The sequence below is a fragment of the Suillus fuscotomentosus genome, assembly GCF_016647785.1.
Source record: "Suillus fuscotomentosus strain FC203 chromosome Unknown F5891scaffold_135, whole genome shotgun sequence".
NCBI lineage: Eukaryota > Fungi > Basidiomycota > Agaricomycetes > Boletales > Suillaceae > Suillus > Suillus fuscotomentosus.
In genome coordinates, this window is record NW_024539647.1 from 46,129 (window position 1) to 60,996 (window position 14,868).

At 44.3% G+C, this 14,868-nt stretch overlaps 6 protein-coding genes across 6 annotated transcripts; 2 read left to right on the forward strand and 4 right to left on the reverse strand.

Moving 5' to 3' along the window:
* Positions 1-17: 17 nt before the first annotated feature.
* On the reverse strand, positions 18-692 carry F5891DRAFT_1197911 (uncharacterized protein; the record flags this gene model as incomplete). The annotated part of the gene is made up of 1 exon (XM_041368562.1): positions 18-692. The coding sequence occupies one exon, from the start codon at positions 690-692 to the stop codon at positions 18-20; it is 675 nt and encodes a 224-aa protein (XP_041217900.1).
* Positions 693-877: 185 nt separating this feature from the next.
* F5891DRAFT_1197912 (uncharacterized protein) lies at positions 878-4,045 on the reverse strand (the record flags this gene model as incomplete). The annotated part of the gene is made up of 6 exons (XM_041368563.1): positions 878-1,242; positions 1,295-1,579; positions 1,691-2,544; positions 2,644-3,149; positions 3,202-3,492; positions 3,548-4,045. The coding sequence occupies 6 exons, from the start codon at positions 4,043-4,045 to the stop codon at positions 878-880; spliced, it is 2,799 nt and encodes a 932-aa protein (XP_041217901.1).
* Positions 4,046-4,132: 87 nt separating this feature from the next.
* On the forward strand, positions 4,133-4,709 carry F5891DRAFT_1197913 (uncharacterized protein; the record flags this gene model as incomplete). Its single annotated transcript, XM_041368564.1, has 4 exons — positions 4,133-4,200; positions 4,258-4,306; positions 4,356-4,611; positions 4,663-4,709. 4 exons carry the CDS (start codon positions 4,133-4,135, stop codon positions 4,707-4,709), a joined length of 420 nt encoding a protein of 139 aa, XP_041217902.1.
* Positions 4,710-5,383: 674 nt separating this feature from the next.
* On the reverse strand, positions 5,384-7,532 carry F5891DRAFT_1197914 (uncharacterized protein; the record flags this gene model as incomplete). The annotated part of the gene is made up of 6 exons (XM_041368565.1): positions 5,384-5,399; positions 5,455-6,256; positions 6,308-6,450; positions 6,651-6,779; positions 6,853-7,241; positions 7,296-7,532. The coding sequence occupies 6 exons, from the start codon at positions 7,530-7,532 to the stop codon at positions 5,384-5,386; spliced, it is 1,716 nt and encodes a 571-aa protein (XP_041217903.1).
* A 298-nt stretch (positions 7,533-7,830) lies between these two features.
* Positions 7,831-8,610, reverse strand: F5891DRAFT_986888 (uncharacterized protein; the record flags this gene model as incomplete). The annotated part of the gene is made up of 3 exons (XM_041377833.1): positions 7,831-8,228; positions 8,297-8,466; positions 8,531-8,610. The coding sequence occupies 3 exons, from the start codon at positions 8,608-8,610 to the stop codon at positions 7,831-7,833; spliced, it is 648 nt and encodes a 215-aa protein (XP_041217904.1).
* A 1,175-nt stretch (positions 8,611-9,785) lies between these two features.
* On the forward strand, positions 9,786-11,048 carry F5891DRAFT_1197915 (uncharacterized protein; the record flags this gene model as incomplete). The annotated part of the gene is made up of 5 exons (XM_041368566.1): positions 9,786-9,806; positions 9,859-10,008; positions 10,281-10,468; positions 10,530-10,683; positions 10,731-11,048. 5 exons carry the CDS (start codon positions 9,786-9,788, stop codon positions 11,046-11,048), a joined length of 831 nt encoding a protein of 276 aa, XP_041217905.1.
* Between the last annotated feature and the right edge of the window lie 3,820 nt (positions 11,049-14,868).

Here is a 14,868-nt window from a genome sequence, read left to right on the forward strand (position 1 = left end):
TCTGCAGCCTTCCCAAGTCACATCGCAGGCCGGTAGCGACTGTGTGTGAGTTCAGCTGGAACTCTGATGTTTCCCCACTTTGCTGATATGTCGTCGGATAGAACAATATCTGGCTTGCGCTTGATGTCACTGCTGGGCAATGACTTATGTGCATTGGCCGCACTCCATGAGCTAGTTGCAAAGCACATGGCTACTAGTTTGGGCTGTGATGCCGCCAAGCAGCCAACCAGAGCATTGAGAAATGCTGCAAAAATTTCTTTGTGGGTTGCTTCCTGTGGATTGTTGCTCTCTGACAACTCGACCTGACCCAGAAGGCTGCTATCATCATCTCCAGGTGGGTCGACTGGAAGAGCCCAATTCCAAGTCTTCGCTTCAGTGTTGTACCGTGGCACTAGGGTATCTGGTGATGTCTCGCTGAATTTCTCATTGATGCGATTGTTGCGATGAATGATTTTTCCGAAAGGTATTTTAAGGTGGCATACATTGGGAAGAGGTTCTGTGAAAGGCTGGAATATTTCAGAAAGTAGGTGTCCAAGCGGTTGTGAGGCCTCTGGTGAACCCTCGTGAGTGACTAGACAATTAAGCTTGTCAGACGTGATCTTGTTCATAGTGTGAATGTCGGTGACTTCTGGGATAGACACCAATGACGATAATTTGATTCCGTTGTCAACGGTCCTGAAAAAGAATGACATTTTTTGTACTTGAACAATGGACAAACGATGGGCGCTCGAGCTTATCACCACATAGTGACAGAATTCTCAGAACTAGTGATCTAAGAATAAAACAGACTAGAATAACCAAAGGCTAGACCGCTCAACCAATCCGTTCATTGCATAGTATGAAAGTTGTAAGAAACAAGGTAACCCCACATCAAAAGCTACATAGAAAGAGGAAGATACGTGTTCTTGTCCCAATACTTGTTGAGCCAAAATTGTGAAGCATGCTCCATGCTGTTATACGGGGTGAGACAGTTGTCTGCACTTGCACCGAAGTGAGGGACAAGGTTCACAGGTGATCTAAGCTGCGTCACAGGTATGATGTCACCCACCCAAGTACCATTTGAGCATTTTGCTCGTTTGAGCAAGTGGAGCTGTGTACTTGGCTCACGATCATGGGTGCCGGAGCTTTGAGGAACAATGTCAAAGTGATGCACGTATACCAGAAAACGGTCCTTCCATGACCAATTCGTGCCACTCTTTCCAATAGGACACATGATAAGCCTGATTTGACCGATAGTATGACCTGTGACTTGACAATAAGTAAATATTCAGCGCAACATGAGAGCATAATGTACCACAAAGACCACTTGTGGGCCATAAGCATCCCGCATCATTGTTAATGATAACTGTATCATACTGGCCAGAGGTCCAGGGATCAGAAGGGGGTGCACAGTTGAGGGTTTGCACAGGCCGTATGATGTTAATGTTGTGGAATTCGGTGTCCTGCAGCCGAAGTTTAAACCAGACCTGTAGTGTGTCAAAGGGAAGTGAAGCAGCAGGTCCAGCTCTTCTAGCCCCCCCAATAGTATGGACATGATCTCTCCCATGAGTATCCTCACAACGAAGAAAATTGGCAATGGCTGGTCATAAGTCAGCAAGGTCAAACTTGATGGCAGCATCATCAACAGATATCTTTCTAATGGAGGGGTCATAAGCGAAGTGAAATCCTGTGCGTTTGACAACAAACAAACGCAATGGCATAGGGACCGTCCTGATTTCCCTGTACTGGAGGAACTTGGCGATTCCAAAGTAATTCGTGATTGGACGTGAATGTCCAGGGTATTTGATCATTGCCAGAAGGTCTATTGGGATATCGTGATTGTTGTCTGCATCGAAATCAACATTTTCATCGACATCTACATCTGAACTGTGCTGCTTTGAGTCTGGCATATTGTTGAGCAGACTCATAGCAAGGTCAAAGTGGCGGCATTTATCAGCATGGTCAAGATGGAGACATATTTGGGGATCATAGTTGTTGTTATTGCTTGAGCGAGCAGGATCTTTGATTTCCGTTATGTGCGCATGCTCCGTGGTGTCAGCAGTCCATTGCAGAGGAACTCCAGTATTCCTTATGCTTGGAACTATCGACTGCATGAGCTCTAGCTTCGGTATGTACCAGTTCTCAATGACTCCGCCATGCTGACCACAATGAAATCCACCCTCGATAATTGCATCTTTGTTGCAGTGAAATTCTTCAAGGGCCATGGAAATCTGAGTGAGTAGGGTGTCGTCAATTACGGGTGATTGTACGAGGTACCAAAAGTCCATCAGAGCTCGTATGGCAGTCATCACAGTGTTAGAAACTGCGTCTGCGCTGACTGCAATGATCGAGTGCTGGATGTCGTGTTGAGTGCGTCCTGTAACCTGTTTAAGCTTTGAAATTCCGCCATGAAAATGACGGAACCCGGTGATCGCCTGCAAGACAGAAAACTGAAAATCAATCTCTGTATGCCCGACTGCACAAATGAGCCACTTCACATTGTGGTCGTAGAACTCGCGATGAATGAGGTGAAGAAATTTGGGAGTTAGAAAATGCGATGGATCACTGAGGAGCCAGTCCAGCCAGAATGGTGCATTCACACCATTCAAACGAAACTTCTGTGCTTCGCGAAAAACACCTCAATGTCGTTGGGATCAGCTTTACTCCATGCAATGTCCAGCTGGGAGAGTGTAGTTGCTCCTGTGCGAGGCTGATGACGAAAGGGGTTCTCCAAACTGTTTGTACATGGCTGTAGTGACTGGGGAGGTTTTCCTGCCAACAGCGGCCAGCATCATGGCCTCCGGGGTGTCAACAATATAGCTTGCGAGCAGTGTAAAGCAATGGCAACTGTGCCCAACAGGGTCTGAAAGCATGATCCCTTCATGAGCTGCCAACTTGAGTGGACGTAGAACGATATCCAAGCATTCATGAATGAGGCGATCTTCAAGTACGCCTAGCATGCATTTGTTCTTATGGATGAATTTTGGGACAGGAAGTAGAGCGGTGAGTACAAAGGCATTCGAAGATGACTTGAGTCGCGTGGACATGCATATGTTAGCAAGACTAACTAGAAGGGGGTGTGCAACTCTGTCGTCCGTCATGGTCGATATATTCATCTTGTCAAAAGATAAAATGGTCCCAAGCAGTGTTGCACCTCTTGGTAGGGCTGACTGTCCAAAAACAGATAAGTATAATGACTTGCACAAATGAAATGATACATACCTGCATATTCCACACGTCATCGCTGGTCATCCATTCCAAATATACATGGCACAGCCGCTGCGCAGTGGTATACACCCTGCGAGGTGTAAAGTCTAGCTCATCATGAAAGGCAGGGTGGTTGAGAAGACTTGAAACACAATCTAAGGGATCACGCCAATACAAGACAACAGGCGATTTCATGGGATGCATTGTAGGTATTGTTTGAGACATCCAGCATAGACCACTGGGTAACATTTCCGCTCTTCCGCGTAGTTCCTTGGCCAAACTGAACGACAACAGAAGGGTCTTTATCTGAACGAGACACTTTCAAAAATTATATATTATCGAAGAATTTATTACTACTCACCATCTCGAGCGAAAGGAAACTATCTATCTTCCCCATGCTTAACCCTGAGCGAAGCAACCATGACCCAACCTCCCAGTCTCTCTGGCCACTGAAAGGATAATATGGATTCGTAACATGGTGTTTGCTGTTCTCGTCCGTATTGAATAAGTCCAGGAACGTGTAGCCCCTGCCGTATGATTGTGCACAGTCAGGATATGAGTCCATAACTTCCGAATTGCGAGTTGGTGTTCGCTCGTCATGAACCTGGTCCTCCATTCTACTCCCTTGGAACACCTCATCCCAATTTTCAAAACCACCGGACTCCATGTCAGAATTATTTACTCTGTCGTCTGACTCGTCCATATTCACGGGATTATTCAGTTCATCCAAGCATATCAGATTCTGCAGCCAAGTATTGCAGCCAGAGCGAGGTTGGCTCATATGTTGAGCGACAGCAACATGGTCCTTGAAACCGCCCTTGCCGCACGAAGGACATTCTAGAAGTTGGAGTGATGACATAGTATTGATGTGCGTGTAAGATTCTGAGTTCAAAGTAAGCTATGATATCCGGAATCAATAAGCCATATTAGTTTTTCCAACACACTCATGTCTGAGTCAAGCCACACACCAATTCATCTAAACATTTCCAGTGAAGTACCATCAGCGTCACATATGTGCCCGCGATACTCCAACAAGAGGCAATCAAGCTGAACTCTGGGTGACCCTGGCAGTGGTGGTATCACTGACTTGTATGATGTCGTTGATGCTATTGGGTTAATGGTAAGTGACTGATATGCGAGTCTTACAATGCTTGTTAATGTGCATACAGACCATCGATGATGTTGACAACCTTGAAGCAAACCTCATCATGGACCTCGCAAGGGCCCGACGCGATGTATTTGTAGCAGGGAAAACACTTGCGGATTGTGTTGTCCAAGAACACGAGGTCATGACCAATCTTTCGAAATATAAGTCCGCCATTTCTAAGCAGAAGCTTGACAAGGCAGATGTAGGACTAGGTCATATGTGCATCACATTCAAAAAACATGGACTTTCTCACTGCTCAATGCCACCCGGTTTCCATGGTAAGTGCGCCTTCGTGTACACAGCACTACTGCCTAACACTTGTATCGTAGACTCATTCACCGCATCTCAGTGCCATGTAACCATACAGTTGGACTAATGTTGAGTATCTTATGTTGTATCAAATAGCTTGTATTTCGCGGTACTGGTAATATAGTAAATATGGATATAAAATTCTGCTTCATGCGCTTGACTTGGTGGATGCTTCAAATTGTGTGACTTTAAATTTTAATTCTAAGTACTTTGAGGATTACGAGTTGAAGTAATACTTAGGCCTAGTAGCGCTCATGACTACTAGTAACTATAATAGTATCTTACTGACAGACACTGTGAGGCTGTATGTCCTGTGAGCGCTGTGCCTCTGTGGGGAACTGTGGGGAACTGCAGAAAAGTGTTGATACCTGGGAGAAATTTGCTGTGAGTGCTGTGCCTCTGTGGGTGACTGTGAGAACTGTCGAAAATGTTGATGTCTGTGGAGAAATTTGTAGTTTACTGATGAAGTGTTCTGTCTGTTTCAAGTTTGGAACAACGAACGAAGGACAAGACTGCACTAACATTGTATTTCCTGAGTTGTTACTGTAATAATGTTCTAAATGTCAAACTAACATTATGAGGCCACAATCTCATGACATGCAAGCAAAACATCATATTATTTTTGTTGAGAACAAACATTCGTCATGTGATTAGCAAGTACTATGCATGTATTACAAAAAATTAATATTGGGCAAGACAGAATTAGCAAGATATATGAATCGGCGGAATATGTTAGATGCATTACACCTTTGCCTTCCTGTTTCATCACATTGAGTCAAATTAAGAATGGACGTTCAATATCAATGACTTACTTGGATCCATGACCTGAAGACGTCTCAGCAAGGGCTCGGGGGTGCTTGTTTTCCTCACGAGGACAACCAATCACATTTGCAGTGTCATTGTGTGTCGATGGCTTTGGGATGCGCTTGGTTCTGCGTGTTTCAAGCGCCGGCCCATCTTTATCAGTATTGACGTCTAACTCATCAAGACACTCATTGCCTAAGGTAGGCGCCACGTCCAACGAATGAGTTGTTGAAGCAGGAGGAAGCTCACTGGTACTAGGTGTCTCAGTCCATTGAGAAGTGTGAGAGATGGCGGACAGTATGCTCAAGCCAGTATCTGGAGGTGAAGTGGTACCAGGAGGTGATGCGGGTGTGGGCAGAAATGTGGACATGGTAAGAGCTAGTTGAGGAGTGCGAGAGACGGCAGACAGTACATTCAAGCTAGTATCTGGCAGAAGTGTAGGCATAGTAAGAGCCCATTGAGGACTGTGAGAGATGGCGGGCGGTATACTCAAGCTAGTATCTGGAGGGGGAGTGGAAGTACCAGGAGGTGATGCGAGTGGAAGTGTGGGCATGGTAAGAGTAGTGATTTTGGATGCGCCTGCCAGTGGTCCCAATCCCATCTGAACATCCAAATTGGAGAGAAATACATCCAAGTCTGGAGTCGTCCAGTCATCACCATATGAAGGTGTCATTGTGAGTGGTTCTGGAAGGATGGGTGTTTGTAAGAACTGATCGAGGGACCTGTTGGGCTCATGTGGCACTGATTGCACATCAAACCATAATGATGCATCCCCAGTGGACAAGGGATCAGGAATGCTACCGCTGGTACCTGACAATGATACATCAGTCATGGATAAGTAAGTGATGACACTACCGGTACCTGATTCTGATACATCCCAAAAGGACAGAAGCTTGCTATCCGACCCATATATATCTAAGTCATTGGAATCCAAAGTCAACAAGCCACCGGTTTCACTGCTGCTTTCTTGTGGCCTCGATATACTAGCCTCTGCTGTTGAAAGTCTAGTCAGTTCAAAGAATTTGATTAAGATGGCTCTATAACTGATGGTGTACTCGATGCAGAAAGTCTCAAAAGGACTCCATGACACCTCTGTCAAACTCAGGGTACGCTGTGCTGAAGTTGTTGCCTAGCTTGGTTTGACCGACATGAAAACTGGACAGGTAAGATATGACTTCAATTTTTTTTGTAAATGCAAGCTCACCTATAGACGTCAATTGCTCCATGTGCCTTGGGAGATGGACCCCCAGCAAGGAGGGAGAACAACATCCCGGTTACCTCCGTCAGCCCTTTCAGGAATGAGTTAGCGACCACTGCAAGTTTGTTGAGGTTGCTGTTGGAAGTGGAGGTAGGCTGGTGATATGGTGCATTGAACGTAATTATGAGTCAATCAGATTTGAGCTCACCGTGAGTAATCAGTCATTTGACTCCATCCTTCTAGCTTATTTTGGAGTCTCTGCTGCTTCTGGTCTTCAAGATACTGCTTCACTTGGTCCTTGATATCAGGTGACTCCTGCGCATACAACACTGCAGTCTCCTTTACAAGAGCGACACGTTCACCATTGGTGAGTGTCCTGTGTTCCTGAATGGCTTTCAGGGATCCTTGAATGGTTGGCTGAACACAAGTCACATAGAAAAGTTTTGAATATGCCTCCTGTTCCTGGAGCATACACATGGGCTTTTCATACTCAGCAATACTTCGAACCACGGCATTGATCACGCTCGTAGTATCTGCCTTTGCCTTTCTGCCCATTTTTGAGCCTCCCAGGCTATTTTTGAATTGAGTACATAATTTCTGTCGTATGTATTAGTTAAAACATGATTCGTAGCCTAATGGGTCAATACTCACTGCTTTACATGTGTCACGAGCCACGCCAATCTCGCCTTCCTCCGATAACGTCAGGGGTCCTACCTGTGTGATATGAACCAGTCTTGGTTCTGGAAACTCTTCAAACCATTGTTTTCTGAGGTTGGCAAAGAAGTTCTTATAATTCTTGTTTTTTTTGCTCTGCTTTGCCTTGGATTTTTTGTACCAAGGTTGTAACCATGCCTCTTGTTCGACCAATGTCCACTTAGGAGGGGCCATGGTATTTATGTTCTGTTTTATAATCAGTGACATTCACATATGACATGTTTCACGTACACAAAACTGACTTTATATGTTTTGCCGGGGCAACCGAAATGAAATTCTACCAAAGAGGCTAATGTTATTTGCAGTGTGCCATCATTTAATTATCTCACGCACAGATCAGATTCAACATTGTGGGTTGATTGCACCACACGGCCACAGGACCCAGACCCTATTGGACACAGTACATCGTATCGACTACAAGGTGCAAAAAAATATGTTACATGAGTACAATTGAAGTCACAATAGTTGTAAATCAAATTCTGATCCCTTTCTGATACATCATCTCCCCCATTGAGTGAGCGACTGTGAGCTCACAAATTCCTCCAGAAAACAACAGACACTGAATGTCCTCTAGATATGCAAGCACAGTCCTTAAGAAATGGGTGACTGTGTCAGCGGCATGCCACTGAGGCAAGACTCCACAGAAATTCAGGATTTGATCTTGTGCGGCAATGGCCCGGTTGAGTATGTCTTGGACTTTAGTGAATGAGGTTTCAATGATAGAAATATCACCAGGGGAGGAGTCTTCAGGAAAACTCTTCACATAGTTGCATAGAACTCCCTCGACAAATTTGCATAGGTCATCGCCGATCAGTTCCAACATTTCGTCCTTGATGTCTGATAGCGCATAAACATTCCAGAAGATCATATCTATTGAAATTGAGTTTGATATTTCATTTCATATCTATTTATAAAAATATGAACATATGGCTTGTTACTTTCATCATCATCTGACTCCAAGTCAGACTTGGACTTGGACTCATCTTCAACTCTGCAATGCAAAAGTTTTGCGACAGCCTTTGAGAGATCTTTAGTAATTTTGTTTGCTGCCTTTGATTCCTTTGTTTTAGAACTGCGGAGCTCTCTCTGTCTCTTCAAGATATCATCTCTGTTTCTTGAGTGTGTTGACTGGTCAGGAACGAATGGAAACAATTAATGTACATATGACACACTTCACATAATGACGGCGGCGCCTTTCACGTGCAGCTTGTAGCTTCATGTCGGATGTTTTATAAGTGACAGGATGGGCCATTTTGACTTTGTTTTGACTGGTAGAGAGGTTTGGTCAATGGTAGGACAGTATAGTATTGAAGAGAAGAGAAGAATCCTCCTTGAGTGTGGCAAATTGATTGCGATACGGTCAGATAAAAACTCACTCACTAGATTATTGTATTTTAATTAGCCAAACCTAGGATAATGCTAAGCTAGGCTGGTCAGATTGAGTATTGAATCAAAGCCTGTCTCACATCAGCCATGGTAAATGTGACAGCCTTACTTATCATTACACTGAATCAGTTCCTCTCTAGCAGTCGGACGAAAACACACATGCTAGTGGATCACAATGCTTTAGCCTTTCCCTCTATCACTTCATCCTTAACATAATTTTACAGTTGTTCTCAACCATCCTGACATCATCTGATGCATATTAATGTACACATTTCAAACATTGTACATTATCCAGCATTGTCAGGTTCATCTACTCACTGTTTTATAGTATCACTAGCTCAATATCATTGTCAGCAGTCGATCGGCAGAAGTCGGAACTCAGTGAGGGCCACACATGTTGTGCATGTTGTTGTGCATGTTGTTGTGTTGGCTGTCACTGTTTTCCCATCTACTCACCATCTTGTTAATCTCAGCTCTGGAGTGCAACCATCCCTCTCAGTTATGACAACTGGAGGTCACCCATCCAAATGTCCCAAACTTATCCAACATCCCCATCGCGAAGCTGTTGACCAGACCAGCACCAGGCATCATGACTTCAGCCTGCAAGCAAATGGCAAGTTTAGTCTTCGGACATCTTACCTGTCTACTCCCAATCCTGCCATGATAGAAGGCAAGGAAGTGCCATCTCAACATGTGCCTAGCATGAACCCATGGAACGAGACTCTGTTCAGCCAGGAAATAGACACTTTGGAGTCCCATTTTGATGGGTCAATTTGAGCACAGTGCTGGAGAACACCAGGAGTAAGTCCTCTGTTTCTTCTGTTTCAGTACTATTTTTGAGCATCCCTATAGGATGATCCTATTGCCCTATGGCTGCCAGAATGTGAAGCATACCTAGATGAACTTATCTTTTTGGAAGGGCACGGCAAGAGTGCTGGTCAATCGTGCTCATGTGGAGCACTTTCTGTCTCATTCAGATGTCACGACTGTCTGTCCCCTCTGGTATCTTGTTATGAATGCATCTTGCAATCGCACCTCAATATGCCATTTCATAGGATTCAGGTTGAGTAATTACCATCTGTACTGTACCTGTGTTCTGACTTGTTGCCCTTAGGAATGGAAGGATGGTTTTTTTCACACTGTCACCCTCAAATCCTTAGGCTTCTGGATCCAGCTTGGTCACAGGCCAGGAGAAAAATGTCGTCATCCAAAGTCAGCCTTTGACGATGACTTTATCATCATCAACACTCACGGCATTCATGAAGTCAGCCTAGACTTCTGCAGCTGCAAACATGAAGCTTCTCACTACAAGCAGTTATGTACTTTGGGCACGTTTGTTCCCCACAACAGCCACCAATCCTAGGACTGCTGCAACATTTGGTGTCTTGAAATTCTTTCACTTGCTCTCATTCGAGTCGAAAGTATCAGCCTATGAATTTTATCATAGTTTGGCATGCCAGCATGACAATACTGGTATTATGCCAATATGAGTAAGTCTCCTTTTCTTTCCTGGAGCTATACTAATACATTGTCTAGGATCGCTACTCTACCTTTCTTAAAATCATGCACAAATGGAGAAACCTTAGGTCACTAAAGTGTGCTGGATGTGGTCATGATCCTGCAGGTGTTGGTGCAACTCAAGAGGGAGAACTTGTTCTGCTATGCCCAGCATGTCTGCACCCTGGTAAAAATTTACCGGATGGGTGGGAAACATCAAATCAACAGTGAGTCAAGTCTATTACCTGTAGTAGAATACATGCTAACATATATCAGATGGATTTATAGTGTTTTTCTTGCAATTGATGCGAACTTTTGTCTTAAGCACCGAGCAATCTCCACCAACAGCAAAGACCCAGGTCTCAGTAATGGATGGGGCTACTTCATTGATGAGAGGCGTTACAAGGACTATCTAGTTAACAGTTCAGCTGTCATTCAAGAGGTATGTGCTCTGAACCATGACTGTGCCCACAACCTCACTATTGACAGAGGAGCACTTGTGTGAGCCATAATGCTGTCAACATGGCAGATACAAAATCATCAAAAGGATTTGCTGCTACAGGCATTGGTACAGTTGACTATGCCTGCTATGGCATGAAGTTGGCGAATGGTGAAGGAGATCTACAGAACACATATTACAGTGACCTATCTCCGTATAATATGAGGGAACGGATGTGCATAATATCCCATATGATATGGGCCAGCAGACCATGGGCCCATGATAAAAATATCCTCGACTATGACGGATGGGCTGGGAGGCAAATTATTCCTGATGGAGGCGGGTGGGCCCATGCAGGGGATATATAGAGTAGATGAGTGGGCCGACGTACATGAATATTAGGTAGACGGGTGGGCCGAGGTAGTTGGATATTATGCAGATGGGTGTATTAAGGTAGATGTGTATGAGATAGATGGGTAGGTACTTGTTATCACATTCATGGGTGGGCCCAGACACATATTAAATTAGACGGGTGGGCCGAGGGTATTATAAAATATTGTATTAGATGGGTGGGCCCAGACACATATCAATTAGATGAGTGGGCTGAAGGTGTTGTATGGGATGTTGTATTAGACGGGTGGGCCGAGGGTGGTATAAAATATAGATGGGTGGGCCCATGTGTATCATAATTGTAGACATGATGGAGCTGAGGTAGTTGTACATCAACCAAATCAGAGGAGGTAATAAAATCAAAGTTACTAAGTTCCTGGAGCAGCAGGTGATCTCCTGACATGGCCTTTGATGGTGCACAGGTTGTCTTGCAAAATTTGGAATCCAGGGTGCGAAGCTTGTGTTGCCCTATGAGAAGCCAAGTTCCGATTACCAACCTTTGGGTCAACTGTACTCAGAGGAGGTAATAAATCAAAGTTCCTGAGTTCCCGGAGCAGCTGGTGATCTCCTGACATGGCCTTTGATGGTGCACAGGTTGTCTTGCAGAATTTGGAATCCAGGGTGTGAAGCTTGTGTTGCCCTATGAGACACCAAGTTCCGACCACCCAAATTTGGGTCAACCATACCGACTTCCGAGTTCCAGGACCCGGGAGTCAACAAATGAATATCTGATAATCAGCACACTTCCAATCAGGTAGTATTTCATTGAGCAATGAATCATCCAAGGGGTCTCTTATCAGACTCGGTAGTCAATATAGGCAAATGATAATGAAAACATGAAAGTTGTTATTATGCTATTTTGAAAACCCGATGTAGAGAATTATGCCTCTCATGGCGTGATATGGTGCTTTACACTAGGAAGTACATAGCACGAACTTGTAGCGTCACTCTGTGCACTACCCACAGCTATCTCTATATGACACGCAGCTTTCCCGCGCAACGCGCGCCATGCGCGCACCATTCCCGCCCTTCGCGATGTATACGCGCGCGCGCGTTCCCGCGCTTGCGCGCCCTATGGCGCCAGCCATCCAGAAGCATCCATCCACTGTCCACCAAGCTCCCTAGTGCGTATATTTCCATTTCCTTTATTAGCATAGTTCCACCTTTATTTTTATCATGCATTCTCACTCATATATATATTTACATACCTACTCGGTAGCGCTTCGGCTCCGCTTGACCGCGCTTAGGCGCGCTATATAAGCGCCAGCAGTACATACTATTACTTACCTACTTTTCCTACTTTTCACTTACTAGTTACTACCCACTTACTACTTAGCAGAATATAGTAGAAAGCTATTCCTTTACATTTTGCACTCTTATATCTCTTATCTTGCTTTATATCACTACTTAAGCTTAGTTTCTCATTTCCGCATACGCGCGCGCACTTTCCCACGCTTCGCGCTAATACGCGCGCGCGTTCCCGCGCCTTTGTACCTTGCGCGCTCCTGCGCTTTCTCACGCTTCGCTTAAGCGCACACTTCTAGATCCTTGCTGCACTCACTTCCCCTATAGGGTCGAACGCACTTGCTTCTCAAGTAACGCAGACTAGGCAGCGCGCGACCTTACAACTTTTACAGATACAGTCAGGAGCTTCTTTTGTTCCTCATTGTATTGTTGTTTCTACACCGAGACCCTGAAACCCATCGTTCAACATGTCCATTTTTCACCCACTGCACAAATCACTGAGTTTCGAGTGCCAAAACCCAAAACTCAAAACCCAGTGTGCAACACATTGATTGTTCATTTACATTACACAGATCATCGAGTTCCGAGTGCTGAGTGCTGAAACCCAAAGCTCAAAACCCGAAAATATGTATGGAACATGTCCATTTCTTACTCATTGCACATATCACTGAGTTCGAGTGCCGAAACCCGAAACTTGAAACTCGAAACCCAGTGTGCATCATGTCCATTGTTCAATTATATTACACAAGTCATCAAGTTCCGAGTTCCGAGTGCTGAAACCCGAAGCCCGAGACCCGAAAATATGTGCACAACATGTCCATTTTTCCCTCGCTGCACAAATCACCGAGTTTCAAGTGCCAAAGTGTGAAACTGGAAACCCAGTGTGCAACATGTTGATTTTTCATTTATATCACACACATAACCAAGTGCCAAGTTCCAAGTGCTGAAACCTGAACCCCGAGACCTGAAAATATGTATGCAACATTTCCATTTTTCACTTGTTGCACAAATCACTGAGTTTCAAGTGCCGAAACCCGAAACTCAAAACCAGGTGTGCAACATGTTCATTGTTCATGTACATTACACAGATCATTGAGTTCCGAGTTCCGAGTGCCAAAACCTGAGGCCCAAAAATATGTACACAACATGTCCATTTTTTACTCACTGCACAAATCACTGAGTTTCAAGTGCCAAAGCGTGAAACTGGAAACCTGGTGTGCAACATGTTGATTTTTCATTTACATCACACAAATCATTGAGTTATGAGTGCCGAGGTCTGAGACCCATACCCCGAACCCTGAAAATATGTGCACAACATGTCCATTTTTTACTTGTTGCACAAATCACTGAGTTTCAAGTGCCAAAACCAAAAACTCGAAACCCGGCATGCAGCATGTTGATTTTTCATTTATATTACACAGATCATCGAGTTCCGAGCTCCGAGGGCCGAAATCCGAACCCCGAGACCCGAAAATATGTACACAACATGTCCATTTTTCACTCATTGCACAAATCACCGAGTTTTGAGTGCCAAAACCCAAAACTTGAAACCCGGCGTGCAACATGTTGATTTTTCATTTACATCACACAAATCATTGAGTTACAAGTGCCGAGGTCCAAGACCCGAACCCCGAAAATCTGTGCACAACATGTCCATTTTTTACTTGTTGCACAAATCACAGAGTTTTGAGTGCTGAAACCTGAAACTCAAAACCCGGCATGCAACATGTCCATTTTTCATTTATATTACACAAATCATCAAGTTCCGAGTGCCGAGGGCCGAAAACTGAACCCCGAGACCCGAAAATATGTATGCAACATTTCCATTTTTCACTTGTTGCACAAATCACCGAGTTTCAATTGCTGAAACCTGAAATTCAAAACTGGGTGTGCAACATGTCCATTGTTCAATTATATTACACAAGTCATTGAGTTCCGAGCTCTGAGGCCCAGTGAGAAACGGTCCTAGCCATATCTCCGGAAAACGACGGAAATATTGTGACAATATTCACATCGATTTCCGGAGAAAAATGAGACTTATAGTCAATTTTTAGCGACTTGCATTGAGCGAGATATTGTATCATCGATTGTGTTTGTGTACCATAGATTCTAGTATATTCCCATAGCTCCCAATTGACTTGTGCATATGTATTTGCTCATCAACGCAAATCGACCAAAAATAATTGTATTATGAAAAATTACAAATACAATACTCTATATACCATAGCACCCCCACCCGCGCATCAGGATGACGTAGTCCACTAGCTTCTGGCACATGGGAGTCCTTGACCGAAACAAATCATTGTCAGAATATACTTGCCAGGCAAGTAGACAGTACTTACAATGATGGCAGCTGCCTCGTTCTACAGCAATAGATATCAGTTAAAGTACATTAGGTAGCTTTTAATGGAACTCACCAATTGACTGTCTTGTAACGGTGTATCTGTTGAAGCCGCTGGATGTGTCGATCATCGGGACAATGGTATTGAGCTAGCGATGATGTAAAACAGTCAGTGAATGAACCTGACAATGCCAAATAACTCACAATGTTCA